The sequence below is a fragment of the Phasianus colchicus genome, chromosome 9 (assembly GCF_987193195.1).
Source record: "Phasianus colchicus chromosome 9, bPhaCol1.hap1.1, whole genome shotgun sequence".
NCBI lineage: Eukaryota > Metazoa > Chordata > Aves > Galliformes > Phasianidae > Phasianus > Phasianus colchicus.
In genome coordinates, this window is record NC_143444.1 from 9,007,841 (window position 1) to 9,023,307 (window position 15,467).

The following is a 15,467-nucleotide window of genomic DNA, read 5'->3' on the forward strand; positions in this document are numbered from 1 at the left end:
TGCACTAAAATAATGGCAAATGCTACATCAATGATATCTCCCATCTATGTATTTCTTTTCTAATGTGCTCCCATAAATATGAGGCACTTCATCTGTTGTTATGACAAGGAAATTCTTTGACTGAAAAGTTTGCAAATTCCAAAGTAGTATTTGTTTTATAAACAAAGGTGCTGTTTTCCTTATGCCAGCCTCTTTCTGCTTTTGCTTGTCCAGCAGCCTGTTCTGAAAGGCATGAGGCAGCTGTTGGCCCGGACTCAAAACTTGCAGTGCAGGGAGGGTTATGTAAAAGTTCTTTGTGTTAGCGATGTACATGGCAGCAAATGGTGAAATTGGAGCACGGATTCTTTGAGGGGAGATTGCTATTTGTGGTGATGCTTTAGCTTTTTCTTCCTTATTTCCTCGATTTTTGTAAAGAACAAACAGTGGAGTAGAAGATATTGCTGTTGTTTTTTTGTATTGTCAGAAACGCTCTGTCCTGTTGCAGCGTTGCCAGCTCGTCATTTCATGCTGCTTTGCACCCAGTGTCACCCAATGGATGGAAGGGCTGCAAGAGGTTGTCCAGCTCTTTCCCCTGCCTTGAAGCAGGATTTCTGCTCATCTGTTTCCTCCGACCGTTCTTAAAATGTGCCGCAAATTTCTGATACTGTAACAACCGAACTTGGATATATAATTCTTGTACTGATTTCATAATAGCAGGACATTGTTGACTAATATTCTGTTTATATTCCACTGCAGATGCAGTTCCCTTTCTGCGGAAGAGCTACTTAAGTGGCCATTCTCATGCTGTGTGTTTATAACTGATTATTCCTAAGTCAAATATTTTCTATTCATAATGGGTTTCATTTAGATTTTAAACTGTTTCTCTAGATCATTGTGAATTCTGGTCCTGTCATCTAACATATTCACATTCCCTCGAGTTTCTTCTCATCTGTAAGTGTAATAAGCATAGGCTGTAACCCACCATCCTGAGCACTAAAGCATTAATAACCACATTAACTAACACATCCCATACGAAGTGCCCTTTATAAACTTCTCCAGTTTGACAGCGAGCCACTGACAGCTTTTCTATGGAAATGTGCACCCAATCCAGTAATTGCAAAGGGAGCACACTTCCTTTTGTAAAAACGTCATTCGAGATGGTGTCAAAAAGCTTTGCTGAAGTCTGAAATACGTGGCATCTGACTTTATACCCATAAGATCCAAATCTCTGCTCTAAAAGGAAATTGGACTGAGTTGATGTGATTACTTGACATCCTTGGTTGTTCCTTGTCTCTTTTTGCCGAGTGCTTTGTTTCACAGTCTTACCAGGAGTGGGCCTGCCTTCATTCCTGCCTTTTGTTTTTAAGTCTAGAAGAACTTCCTTCAGCTGCACTAAGCTGAAAAATGGCTGAAGTTTACAAAAACTACCTTAAAGGCTTGCAGACTAGAAGACAAAATTTACTCCGGATGTGTCAGAGTTCTGGTAATATATCATTCTCTTCAGTCTCATAGTTTGAAGTCAGATTCTTGATTGAAGGAGGCAGGGAGAGAGCCTAGTGTCGATTTTGAACGTTTGGGATCATTAAAGTTATGTAAATATCTGGGGACCAGTATGTGGATTCAGCAGAACGTTTTAGCTCGTGGTCTGCGCTATACAATGTCTGCAACCACAAAGAAGAATCCAAGTAGACGATTGTTTAAACTAATTCAGATAGTTAAATGCTTCTGAATCAAATTGAGCTATGGCGATCTTCTGCATGGGTGTGAAGTGAGACAGACCAGGTACAAGGGAAACCTGGATCATAACCTGCGTGTAGAGCAGTGCGGGGCTGCGAATGAAAGCAGCGCTGCTGAAGGGGGCAGCCTGTGGGTGGCTCAGGAAAGGCAGCAGTGACTCGCAGTCAGAAGATGCTGAAAGCATGAAGAGAGTGGCAGTTTCCCTGTTTGAGGGGAAAGGACAGCTTCCAAGCTACCCAGGAAATGTTCTTTTTCTGCTGCTTGCTTTGTTGTACATACACAACAGCAGTGTATTGTCATTTACTTGTGGTTCCTTCCAGTAAGAAAACCTCCCTGCATGAAGCTGTCATGTGGTTTCAGAAGTCCTCTGGCAAAAGACACGCTGTGTACAGCTGAGGGCACATTAGCTACGTTGCATATACAGCATATACAGACTGCACCAAAGAGAGAATATCAAGAATCAGCTGAAAAGACTTAAGAGAAAGCAGGGTCTTTAGGACAAATACAACTTTCTGAGTGGTGCTACATTAAAGAAAAATCCTGCCTGGGCAGGAGAAGATAAAAGCAGATTATGTGTTCAGCAGTTGTGAATTCAAACATAAATATGAACTGGAGGGAATAACTCGTTTTCAGGTGGTTGTTGTTATGAACTTGCATCTGTAAATGAAAGATATGAAAGTTGTTTTTAAATGATTGGTTTCTCACAGCAGCCATGGATTCATTTTGTAGCACGTGGAGTATTGCTTTGCTGCTGCTTTGGCTTTTACCCTTTCATCAGTCACCTTCCAGCCTGCTTCCCCTCAGTCATTTTTAATTGAACGCCTTTTTGATTACACAAAATTGGTTGATACACTGTTCTAATGAAAATGCTAGACAAATGCTCCTTCTTGGAACTGACATCAGGAATGTTATACAAGACATTCTTAAATATGCTGGCAGCTGCCCTGAATGTAATGAAATCATGGAAATTAGAAGTATTGCTCTCTGTGTGGCCAGCTCAGGACTGTTTTCAGTGTATTACCCTGCTTTACTGTGAATTTCAGAAGGAATTAGTTCTCTTGGATATTTCTCGAGACACTCTCCAACAGTCTTATAATTCCCCCGATCAGAAAAATTATCCTTTTGTTCTGAAGTACTGTTCCTTTTTTTGGATTGCATGTAATTACTCGTGCCTCCTTCCCTTTGCACCACATTAAATCTTTCCTCTTGCACCAAGGAGTTTACAGTCTTCAGAAGACTGATAACTTTTCTGGTCAAAATGCATCCGTAGGCTGAAATCCTTTTCCCACTGCAGCTAACAGTAAAATTCCCACAAACTTCAGGGGTTTGAATTTCACATGCAGTTTTCAGTTATCTCCTGTGTGACGCTTTAATTAATCCTAAAACGTTTTTAGTACAGAAAAGTGGTTGTAATACAGTAGCAATGCTGTGTATTTGGTGTTTCACTGGCAGCGTGTCCTGCAAGGATCGTAAGGCAGCTTATGAAAGGTGAGACCTTCTGCAGAGCTGAAGGAAGAGAGATTATTTTTATTCCTTTAAATATGGAGAACTTAGAAAGGAAGGGCTGTCTCTTTGCTCTCTGTGGCAGTGTGTCCTATATGTAAATGAAAGCACCATCTTGGCTTCCACGTTACCTTCTATATATTCTTTCTCCTATTTCTTATATCTAGCTTTGCGTATTTTCATCTGATATTCAATTTCACTTTGCACAGGCAAATCTCATTTTCTTTACTTGATTTTTAGCTCTCGTTTATTCCATAGTTTCTTCGCTGTAGGCTTCCAAAAGCTCCTAAAATGACTGTAGTTGTGGTGGTGCTGGCACCTAAAGCTTTGCCATTGCGATTAACAAGTTGTGGATGATGAGCACTGAAAGGGGATGGTGGCTGCCCTGACCCTTGGGAATAGAGGCAGAGAAATCCATTTCTAGGCTTCTTCTTTTTCTGCTCAGCATGCTGATACCTCTTGGCCTCCATTCCAACTTCTGCCAGCATGCTGTGCAATGTGTGCAAAACACTGCTGTTACTCGGAGACTTGAGAATGCTTTTTCAGAATGCAGATGGCATGCACTGGGCTGAAGGATGTCTGGACTGGACTTAGAGTCACTGTGATGCTTCGGCAGAAACCCAACCATTCTGAAAGAATGGAATGAAAATGGAATAGAGTGCGTCCATCACTTCTATCTTGTTATGATGCCCCGCATTAAGATGCAGCCTTGCTCTCAAGTGCTGCTCTTAGCACTGAGAAGAAGCCTGATGACTTTCATAGGTGTACTGCAGTAACAGGGAAAGCTGCTAAAAGCAAACAAATCCATTGTGTGTGGTGCGATGCCAACACTTGCATCAAGGTGCTTGCTGGCACGAGAAGCCTTCATTTGGGATGGCCTGTCAGTAGGAATGCTATGGTCAGGAGCTTTTGTAATAAATTACTGTAAGTAATTTAATTTAGTAAATTACTTTTTAATTTTTAGAGAAAATAAATCAACAGTATGAAATCAGCTCTATTACAGTTTCAAACAAGACACGGACTCCTGAAGTATTACCCACTTTCTGTAAATATCACCTGTGTGCCTGTATATAAAAGGTTAAATGTTTGCAGACGTATCACTCTCTGCCTTTAAGATCAGAGACAAATTACTACTTTTACTTTACATTCTCTTGATGAGGATAATGATAAACATCTGTCACTTTGCTGCTTAGCAAGCTAAGAATCTTACTGCAATCTATCATTTAAACAGAAAGAAATAAAATAAAATAAAATAAACCAGCAGCAACAGAAGTAAGAATACATGGACAAACTGTACTTGGTATACACAACAAAGTACTCCAAGTCAGGTTCAGGGTAATCGTGGCTCAGCATTTCGTGCCTCTTTGGTGCCTTTTGCTTATCTGTCTCCAATGGGCTTTTGCTAACAGGTTGGCTACCAATTCCAACTGATTGAGGAGTCTGTAAAGGACTGGTGATGTGCAAATTTTAGCTCAGTGCTATGCTGTCAATGGAACTGTGCTGGTAGAGATATCTGGCTGGTATATAACTAGTTGCTATTAGTAGTTTATTAATTTTTGCAAGTAATTACTGTTTCCTCGTGCTGTCCACAGAACAGGTTTAGATTTTAGTTCATGCTAGCATGGCTGAAGTGCTGGCTGTCTTAGTTTTCAGGGAGAACTATTATGTGTCACAGTCTGTGGAAAGGACATTGCCCTTTTACTTCACAGGTTGAAATTCCATTCTTTTGGCGTCTGTGAGCCTCAGAAAGCAGTGTGATTTTTGTCAAAGGGATATTGTTCTTTTATTGCTAAGTTTTCTTGGGTTTGCAAAGGCCAGACCAAAGCAAAGTGCATACCTTTTAGCTTCCAGTTAAAGTTCCTCGTATTTTCTTTAATTAGGTCACCTATTTACATACAAAGAAGTTTTTTTTTCTGTCCAATGGAAAAGAGATCTCTAATATATAAACCAGCTTATGTTATGAGCATTGGAACCAATGATGTTTTTGCTGTTATCCTTCATAAATCCTTTGTTTAGATAGGTGCTATTCACATCTAACAAGTCTGAGGCTGAAATGCAGAATTTGTCACAATTGAGTCAGCTTTGGGTAACAAGGAAGTTTTGTCCCCATAGGAGGGTAAAATTCAATATCCAGACTTACAGCATTGCTTTACTGCATGAGTCAGGCTGGCTGGATCTGGATGGTAAAAGATTTGACACTAAATATTGCAGCCGGTGATCTGAAATAGTTTCTTGGGGTTTCATGTACCTTCACACATCTTCATCTGAAAACCTCCAGACATTCTTTGTGTGAGTTGCGTTACTGGTTTACTACAATGTAAGTCTGTTTTTTTCCCCCCAATATATTTCCAGTTTGCTGTAATCTGAAATATTTGATTTTTCCTTTCTTCTTCCATGCAGACTGAAAATGATGAGAATGGCCAAGCGGACAATTTTTCAATGGACCCCCAATTGGAGAGACAGGTGGAGACAATTCGAAATCTGGTGGACTCCTACATGTCTATTATCAACAAATGTATCCGAGATTTGATACCGAAAACAATCATGCACCTTATGATCAATAATGTAAGTAACAGCCATGATTCTAGACTGTTTTAACGTCTTGTCAAATCTCTTGCATATGTACAAACATACCTCTTGAACAGAGCAGCAACAACAGTACAAACTGAGGAGAAGAACATGATCCCATAAATGTCACACTTAAAACAAAATGCTCCAGTCTTCTTTAGTAGCACAAAGTCCCGCAGCCTTCTGAAAGTCTGGCACAGTGCTGAGTGTTAATTCCAGCATGCTGAAGATAGAATTCATGTCTTAATCAGAATATGTTATTATTTAAAGGTAAATTTAAGATCCTTTTTTTCTGCCCTGTTATTGATATAGCAGGAAAAAGGGGGTTGGGAGCTCCATCTAGGCAGTCTGTGAGAGGAGTGGAGCAGTGCTTCCTTGATTTTCAGTCTGTAGTCCTTTGTCACAGTTTCTTAAAGCAGTTCTTATTTTATTTGGGTTTCTTTATATTTTCTGAATACCATTTTCAAGGAATAAATCTAGAAGCCATTGTTTAGATAAGCAGATGTGGTTGTTTGATTTATCGTGTGTGTCTTTCTTAGATCTGAAGATTATTTGATTAAAGAAATAGCTTTGAAATATCATTGTTTTTCCACTGTGCTAGAATCTCAGCCTTTCCTTTTTGGCAGAGTACTGAATGGACCTTGTTGAACTGAGCTGGCTATTAGAGCCATTGCTGCCATAGGAATTAATGTGGAGTGCACAGTTCCTGTTAGTTATGGGTAGTACCTTTGCCAATCAGTTGTTACAAATACGAGCGTGGTGTTACACAAATCTGATAAAAAAGGATTGTTTACTTTCGACTTGAAGTCACCTCTGTTTTTACGCTGATGAATTTCATTAGCCCTGTAGAATTTGTGTTTCACCTCAGAGGAAGGTGGCTGGACAGGAAATTTCATGGCAGTTCCAGGGAAAGACAAAACGAGTAGAATTTTTGCAGGAGGGCAAGAGATACTCTGTTGAATTCTTGTAAGTTTAAGGAAGTCAGACTCCAAATTATGTTCCAGTCACGGGTGAGTTTTTGCAGAGAGCACGGGAACAATGGAGCTGCCTATTTTTTTTCTCCACCTGAAATCAGACGTGGTCTAGAATTTATAAGGTGAGCGTATTCCCTCTGCTCTTTCCAGGTCATAGCTAGCAACTTGCTTCTTCCACTTAGCACAACTTCAGTGCCTTTTAAAAGGGCTGTTTTTCAGCTCTCATTTCATGAACTGCAGAGTTGGTGAGCAGCTCCTTTTGAAAGTTTACATTAAATTTTCTGCCACTCACCTCCTCATATGGAATAGTTTAAGGGTCTCTGAAGTGCTTGCTTTACTCAGAAGATTTTGTACTTGCAATCTCACCAACTGTTACATCGGTAGGAGCCTGCCATGCTGGCTGACAGTGGCACATAGAAACAGCATACTTACCACATCATCCACGTTTAGTCCATGCCTGTGTTTGGACTTGCTAGTGATCTGACAACCAGGCCTCGATTCTAGAATTTAAATTCATGGCAAAGAGTCAAAACTTTTTAAACGACTGTAAAGAACGAGACTGAAAACTCTAATGCACTTTTTTTTCTTTGCAGCATAGGCAGTAAATACCACATTAAATATAGTAACTAAAATAGGAATTTTTCAAAAAGTAGAGCTATTAAAAAGAGAAAGGAATGCTTGAATTAAGATTGCTAAAGCAGGTCAAAAAGTTGTTCAAAGACCTGGAAAGTAATGGAGCTGTGAGGGAAGGTGGGTGCCATTCAGTAGTGCATGTGTTCCTCGGAGCCTTCAGGAGTCCAACCTACTCACTAGGAGTTAAGTGAAAATATTTCCCTTCCTCTGGCTGATAATAGTCAGTACTTTCTGTTGTCTTCAAAAGTCTGGAAACAGATTGATCCCAAGGAATTTGTTTCCATGACAATTGTTACCTCCCAAGTCCTCCTAGAACTTCCTTTCCACTTTGTGGGCCTGTAAATGAGCACTTTCAATTCAGGGGAAGTATCAAATTCAAACTCAGCATACAGAAAATAATTAGATGATGTCCCTAAGCATGTTTTGAGGCCTAAACCTAGATTGTTGTATTCCAAATGCATCCCTTATTCTTCCCTTAGGGGTGGATGTTGATTACCTTAAAAGAAAATACATTTACCGCATGGAATTGCATTGAGTTACCATTAGAAATTCAAACATGCACAAACAAAACACACATTTCAGAGTTCTCACCATTATTCTTGATGCCTAGGTATCGCAGATTATTCAAGAGGGGTGGTCTTGGAGTAGATAATGCATGCTCTATAACCAGGGCTAATATTCATCTCAGCTGAGTAAAAAATCTCAGGAGTACTTGTTACTACCAACCTTAAGGAATTAATTTTCTGAGGCTTTTCTGCTGCTTGCAGCCTGCCCACTGATAAATCAGAGTTCTTTGCAAGCCCGTCTTACCCCATTCTGGAGGGACAGGGCAGGCTTTGCAGTATGGGTGTTCTGGATGCTGGCTGTGATTCAGCTTTGAGTGTTGGTCTGAAGTCTGTAAAGGAAAACATTTTAAAACATTGTGGCGAATGTTTCTGTTTTCTAAAAAGGCAAAAGCTCATGAAGTGTCACTTTCTCTTCCTTTCCCAAGCCAGAGAAAGGCTATTTAGGAAGACCTTCCTCTATCTAGTAAAGGAAGGAGGTTGATTCAAGAACCATTCTTCATACGGTAGTCTTCCTTTTCAGAAGAGTGCAGGGAGTTTCTTAAGTTTGTGCTAGTGGCAGGCAGGGATCTCATGATAAACATCACAGCATTTTTTTTTTTATTTTTTTCCAAAGAGATACTTGTGGTTTAGCAATGCTTTTACAATCAGCTCTGGCCTTAATCTAATTTTAGGACTTTTTTTTTCTTTTTTTTTTTTTTTTTGAAGTGTTGCCATTAAAACGCTCATTTCATCAAGTAGAATGTGATGCTGTTTAACTGTGATATCTGTTTTTAATGTGGAGTCTTTGGCAATCATGAGGAAAGTAGTGTACTCTGGCTCTTGATCAGTACCATCTACTGGAAAACAGCATGAGACTCATGGAAAAGTTTTGCAGGCTCTGCTAAGACTTTGAGCATCTCCTATCATACATGAATGGGAAATGACAGCCAAGCTCAATGTGGGTTTGTTTCCCTGTAAGATCTGTCCTGACCTTCTGCTTGCTGTCCTACACGATTTGCACAGCTTGACTGCCCTTGCTGACCTTGCATGAATGCAAACATTGCCATAGACTCATCAGGATTTATATCATTGTAGCTGACTAGCACAAACCCGTGTGCAAATGGAGCTCAGGTTTATATAATCAAAATCTTGGGAATGTATCAGTAGTAGTAGTATCTCCAGCTCAAAAAAAAACCCACAGCTTTAGAGAGCAAAAAAAGAACAAATGAGACATAGATCAGAACAGTGACAAAAGGCTCAAATACAAAGATTTAGTAGGTAGCAGTTGGTCTATTTACCAAAGTCTTATTTATTCAGAACACCTCTAGCTTTTTATCTTTCTTATTGTGGCCCAGGTTTCCGTAACTGGGGCAGGCATAGCACGAAATCAATATATTGAATTATATTACTTGGAGACTTCTTCCTTCAGCTTGAATGTGTGTGGATGGGATATTTAGAATCTGGCAAAGTTGCTGGAGATGAAGAGCATCATTTACAGCAAGGTATATCGTTGCTAAGAAAATAATTGACAGAGATGCTTTAAGGCCTTAAATTTCACATTCTCAAGGGAGTTTAGTATCTGGTGTTTTTGATAATGGCTGCCATTTACCTCTGGGTAAGCCATTTAGAATTACAACAAAATACCAGCTTCTGGGAGCCACTGGGAAACCCTGGAAATTAATTGTAAACGTAAGTATTAGAGACAAAGACCAGTGTTAACTCCAACCATGTCTGATGTTTCAAAGACAGAAAGAAGTCCACAATTCATTGTGAAGGGACTGCACAAAACTGTCTTATTCTCAGATGTGAATAGTGATCTCAAAATGTAGTTTTGTAATTGTTTTAAACCCACCTACGTGCAGACAGCTGCTGAAATGTCCAGTCCATCCCTTTCCAGCTGCTCTGCCCAGCTGTATGCCAGCCTTTCCCTGGGTCTCAGCTCCCCCCCCAGGCTGCTGCACCATCAGATCATTCTGAGTTCAGCATTTTTGAGTCCCTCATTGGACCTAACAAAAAGCTGCACGACCAAGAATTGATGTAAACAAAGCAGTAGGAAAAACAGATTCAATTTAGATAGGTCTGTCTCCTGGTTCTGTGGGTCACCCACTATATTTGTTCAATGCTCTATTTTTGATTTTTCTTGTTGTTTATTTGTGGATTTGTTTTGTCCAATGAAATAGGTGAAAGAATTTATCAACGCTGAGCTCCTGGCTCACTTGTATTCTTCTGAGGACCAAAATACTCTAATGGAGGAATCAGCTGAACAGGCACAGAGGCGAGATGAAATGCTCCGCATGTACCAAGCTCTAAAGGAAGCCCTCGCAATCATTGGCGATATCAGCACCAGCACTGTGTCAACCCCTGCACCACCTCCTGTAGATGATTCTTGGCTTCAGCAGGCCCGCAGGTAAGGTTCTTCATTTGCTTTGCAATGAAATTTAGGACAGGCAGACGTTATTAGGATTAGCAACTCCCTTCCTACCTGTGTTTTGGGCAGGTCTTTAATGACACTTGTGAGGGAAACCAGACATCTTGGTATTATTTAGATGCTATTTTGAGCTGCTTAGAGTACATTAACATAAAGAACATGCGGATTTATTTTCTTGCATGCTGCCTAGAATACCTGACACAAGACTTTAAACACCTATGAGCTCTTTCTAGTAAAGCCATCAGCCTTTTTCCCACCATCCTGTATTCTGTTCAAGCCTGGCTTCGAGAAAAAGCTGCTTCTAGTTCTGGTTTCAGTGAGCTGCATCTTACCTAAAGTGCCAGGAGCTTTGTGTGCTACCATGTTATACCAGCTGGAAGCCAAATTGAGAAATCCAGATACTGTGCTCCAGAGCAGATGTGAACCTGCATGCATGCTGTATGTCCCCATCTACATGTTTATTTTTTAAAAACCTTTTTCCACATATACACATTCTGTGGGTATGCATATAAACACCAGACAAGACGTCTGTCTGTTAGAATACGTTATGTTGGATTTACAGCTTGTCTGATGCTTCAGATAGCAGCCACTTCTGCCACCAAATACTGTTTTGATTCCTTTATTGCAGAAATCCCACCTGTCTGCAAACTAACCCCAACTGTGTATTCACAAGGCTTTTTCTTGCAAGCTTTTATTAAACTTCAGTCCTTCAGGCTGCATGTCCTAGCAAATCCTTTTCATACAACACTGTTAGAACTGTAGCATTTCAATCCATTACATTTTAGCTCTTTGACTGTATTTCTATTTTGTCTATCTCAGAGCATGCTGTCTGTGGGAATGGTATATGTTAGACATACATGTAGGTCTGAAACTGGCAGCAAAGGGGATGCAAAGAAAAAGGAAAAAGATTTTAACAACTTCTTTTTTTTTTTTTAATAAATATTCACACTGTACCAAACATCTTCAATCTCTGGTATTTCACTAGATCCCCTCCTCCAAGTCCCTCAACTCAGAGGAGGCCTACATTAAACAATCCCCCAACCAGACCTTTATCTGGCCGAGGACCTGCTCCTGCAATCCCATCTCCAGGCCCTCAGTCAGGGGCTCCCCCGGTCCCGTTCCGCCCAGGACCATTGCCACCATTTCCAAGTGGTGGTGAAGCCCATGGAGGACCTCCCCAAGTTCCATCTCGGCCGACGCGGGCTCCTCCCAGTGTCCCAAGGTAAGATGTCTCAGCTTCCTGGAGGTGGGCATGGTTCTCTTCCCGTAGCATAACAGACAGATGCTGCACGACCCAGGAAAGTCAAGCTCTGTTTTTGAGTGAGTCCAGTAACAAAGCACAACCGTGTATTCCCTGCAGAGAGTCAAAGGTGTTCTGAGGAACCGATTTCTAGCACAAAGAAGACTTTTTGGAAAGTTAGATACTTGTATTCGTGGCAAAAAGCATCTTCTTGTCAGTCAGTTCGAAGAAACTAGATGATATTACATTAAAAACCCCTGTTCTGGTTACGTGGTATCATGAACACAGGCGTTGTTCACAGAGTCAAGTCCTCTAGACCTCCACCAGAACATGGGCAGTGGTGCAACAAATAGCTCACTTTCACCATTTTGAGTGCTCACCAAAAGAAATAGCAGCTCTTTGAGGAGAGAACAAGAGCAAGGCCTTGTAGAATCAGTGGAACAAACTGATAGGAGTCTGATTTTTATTCCACAAGGCAATAATTTACAGCCAGTTGAAAACAGTTTGCAGCTGTCTAACAGTGTAGGTCACACAGCACAACATGTTTAGTTAAGGAACAGGATTTTAATGATCACATTGTTTCCTTTCCTTCTGACAACTTTGCAGTTATCAGTACTTTTAAAAGTAGCTTTTCATATTTTATAGTTTTGTGTGGCATTAACCACTTTTTAATATAAGTTATATGAAAAACTTGTCCTTAGTATTTATTTTTGCTATGACATAATACACTTAATCACTCATATATGAAAGGCTCTAACTCCTAGAGCTTCAGTAACTTCCCAAATTATGAGAGGCATGGGCACATTAGGCAATGCTGGAACAAAGGCTTTCTCCAATTTTAATAAATTAACTGTTATATTAGGCTTAGTTACAGTTTGGAGAAAAGCAAACAAAAAACCTAGTTGAACAGAAACAAAAAGAAAATGTGTGCATTCTCAATTTTAGAAATAGTAATGGAAAATAAAACTGTAATCTGCCTCTGGAGAAAAAATACTGAATACTTTCTTTTAAATAAGTGAGATCGGTTGTAGCTGTCAGCAACTTAAATGCGATGCCCAGTTTTTCTAACATCACCATTTATATATTATACAATATGGAGATGCATATCACGCTGTTTGAGGGTTTGCTAGATCTGAAGTTGAGCACTTATATATCATTATGACCATTATAATATGAAAAATAAGTCAGTTAAAGAGGGTATATCAAATGAATGAAGCATTTTTATCTATTTTCTATGCAAAAAGAGTTGCAGTGCCTAATCATGAAAGTCATTCTTTCATCTTAGTGAATACTCCATAGCTCACATTAGGGAGAAACACCCTTTCTGGGTACTAAACTTCACACTGGAAAGAAAGAAGCCCAGGTGGGGTTCCCCACTGGGAGAGCTTGAAGGGCACTGGCAGAGGTGTTCCCACTGTGCCATCAGTGGCTAAATGACGTACCAGATGTAGACAGGAGGTCCAGCGTTTCATCAGTTGTCCTATTGGAAAGAACCATAGCTCTCCAGCATCTCTCACCTTGCCTTGAGAACAGCATGTGTCCTTTGTCCAGCCTGGCTGTGATTCTGCATGAGCATTGCTTTCCTGAGGTGGCTTGCCAAGAGCATGTCTGATATCATCTTTTTGATGCTGAAGTGATAGGTGGGATGGAGACCAGAAGGGAATTTCCAAGCTCACAAAGACACCTGGGGTAAGCAGCCTGTGAACAACTCAATTTATGACAGCCACTGGTGGCAGGTGAAGCAGGGCCTGATAAAGGAGGTCAGTGCTTTTAAAATGCTGTAGCTGGATGCATAATTGAATGTACGAGTGCCTGACATTTTTGTGGAAAAAAATATCTGCAATACACATCTTCTGGACTGGATCCTAGCCCTCTTTTTTTAGAGCTATGAAAGCCTCAGACGTAAAAATCTCAGATGCTAAGGAATGCAGGAAGGGTTTGCCATTCTGCTGAAACTTCAGGTTTCTCCTGCTGACTAAACTCCGGGAGAGGAAATCCCAGGGAAGGGGCTGCAGGGGAAATCACCTGAGGGGGACAGTGTGGTGGGCTCCTGTGCCTATTAAAAGTCCTTTTGAGCCCTGGAATTTCTGCTACGCTTGATCTGGTTTCAATAACAGCCTTCGCAGGATCATAGGAAATTGACTTAGAAAATGGGTCTGAGATATTAAAAGGAAAAAGAAATCATTTTGAGGAAGAGTTCTTGAGGAAACCTCACCTTTCTCCGTGATTTGTTTCTGAGCTGAGGCTCTGTGCTCTGATTGTGCTGCCACTGTTTGCTGCAGTGATTCTTCAAGTGTCGGGATCTGTCACATCCAGGGAATAGGTCAGCATCCAGCTTTCCATAGGAGCTTTTTGGTTGCAGCCCCATCGTTGTCACATGGAGGTGAAAGTCTTGACACACAAAGAAGTAGCATTCTGTTTTTCTTGTGTTCTGCTTTAAGATAAAAGGTTACTTCCAGGGGTAAGATTCAAACCATCCTGTTCCAATGAGTGTTTGAACACACATTTAGTTTGGAGAATTTGCTACTTTATAGTGCAATATTGCCCATGCCTTTAAAAAAATAATAATAAAACCACACTCCCCCCCTTCCCTTCCAGCTTTTATTAGCACTTATTCAAAGGAATTGTACAGAAACTGTGAGCTTTTTGCATTTTCTCACTATTCTTTGCATACTGTACAGGGAAAGGAAAGCGGTTAGGGGGGCAGGAAATAATTTTCTTCCTTGCTTTGCTCTGATTCTAAAGCTGTTTTGGGTTATGTGCTCTGAATATTTCTGTAAGGAAACAGAAACTATTTGCATGATACATGCCTCTTTTAATTAATCCCACTTGAGGTGGGTGGATCTCTCCCAGCAAAGCCTGTGAGTAAAGGCCCCTGGCTTTGTTAAGGGCTTGATGCCAAAGCATATATGATTTGTGAAATATTCTCTGCTGCCAGAATTTAGATTATTCCCTCTCTCTCTTAAAAGACTGCAGTAGTATTTTGAAAGAAAATGCAGCTGTGCACTCACTTTGGTAGGACTGCTTGAAGCAGGCACCGGAGCCTCTGTAGTTACCATGATGTATGTTTGCCTGCCTGTTTGGGAAGCCTGATCTTGATCAATTTAGTTCTACTGTGGGATGCTTTGATTTATGATTTTTAAATATCCTAAATGAGAATCTCAGCTTTGCCACAGAGAGAACAATTGAATTGGAAATGTTTTTCTCCTGGCAGCAGAACCCCTGGTGTCAGTGAGGGTGGGATGGTGCTCCCCTTTCCTCTCTGTCTTCTGCTCAGCAGTGCCCCTATGGCTTCATGAAGGCTTCCCCAACAAAGAACCGAAGATTAAGACTCACTTTGCCATTCAAACCCTGCTTGATGTGGACCTGGTTAAACAGAGAAGCTGAAGGGCTTCAGTGTCCATTCAAATAGGCAGGAATATACATATTTTAAAGCGCCTGTGACTTGTGCTCAAGGCTGCTGGTGCACAGCCCCTGGGGTTGAGGATAATCTTTACACGTGAGGCAAGCAGAGCAGAGAGAATTCATAATTCATCTCATGCCGTTCACCAGTGGTCCCATAATCTCCCTGCCACCTCTTTCAGCTGTCTTCATACAATTTACGTCAATCCACAGCCAGCCAGCACAGAAGATGCTTCCATGCATCTATGTTCTATTGTTTCACTAGGGCTAATTATATGACCTGTTGTGTTTGTAGCTAATCTGCATTGTTAGCCATCATTATGTATCTCTGCCAACCCAGCATAAAAAAGGTGCTTATACTTGATAGTAATTACAGTCAGAGAATTCCAAACAAAGCCAGAGGCACTGCAGAAAGTATCACTGCCTAACATTTCCTGGTTTGCAGGCTCTGAACTCAG

General features: G+C 40.7%; 1 protein-coding gene across 7 annotated transcripts in view; it reads left to right on the forward strand.

Moving 5' to 3' along the window:
* Positions 1-15,467, forward strand: part of DNM3 (dynamin 3) — a 168,595-nt gene that overhangs the window by 138,537 nt on the left and 14,591 nt on the right. For all 7 annotated transcript variants that reach the window (XR_016469120.1, XM_090146094.1, XM_090146093.1 and 4 more), the window contains 3 exons: positions 5,620-5,784; positions 10,120-10,346; positions 11,353-11,589. Coding sequence is in view for 6 of the 7 variants with exons in the window: in XM_090146094.1 (XP_090002220.1) it covers positions 5,620-5,784; positions 10,120-10,346; positions 11,353-11,589 (629 nt within the window). In the remaining variant the exon portion in view is untranslated. The remainder of the gene's footprint in view (positions 1-5,619; positions 5,785-10,119; positions 10,347-11,352; positions 11,590-15,467) is intronic.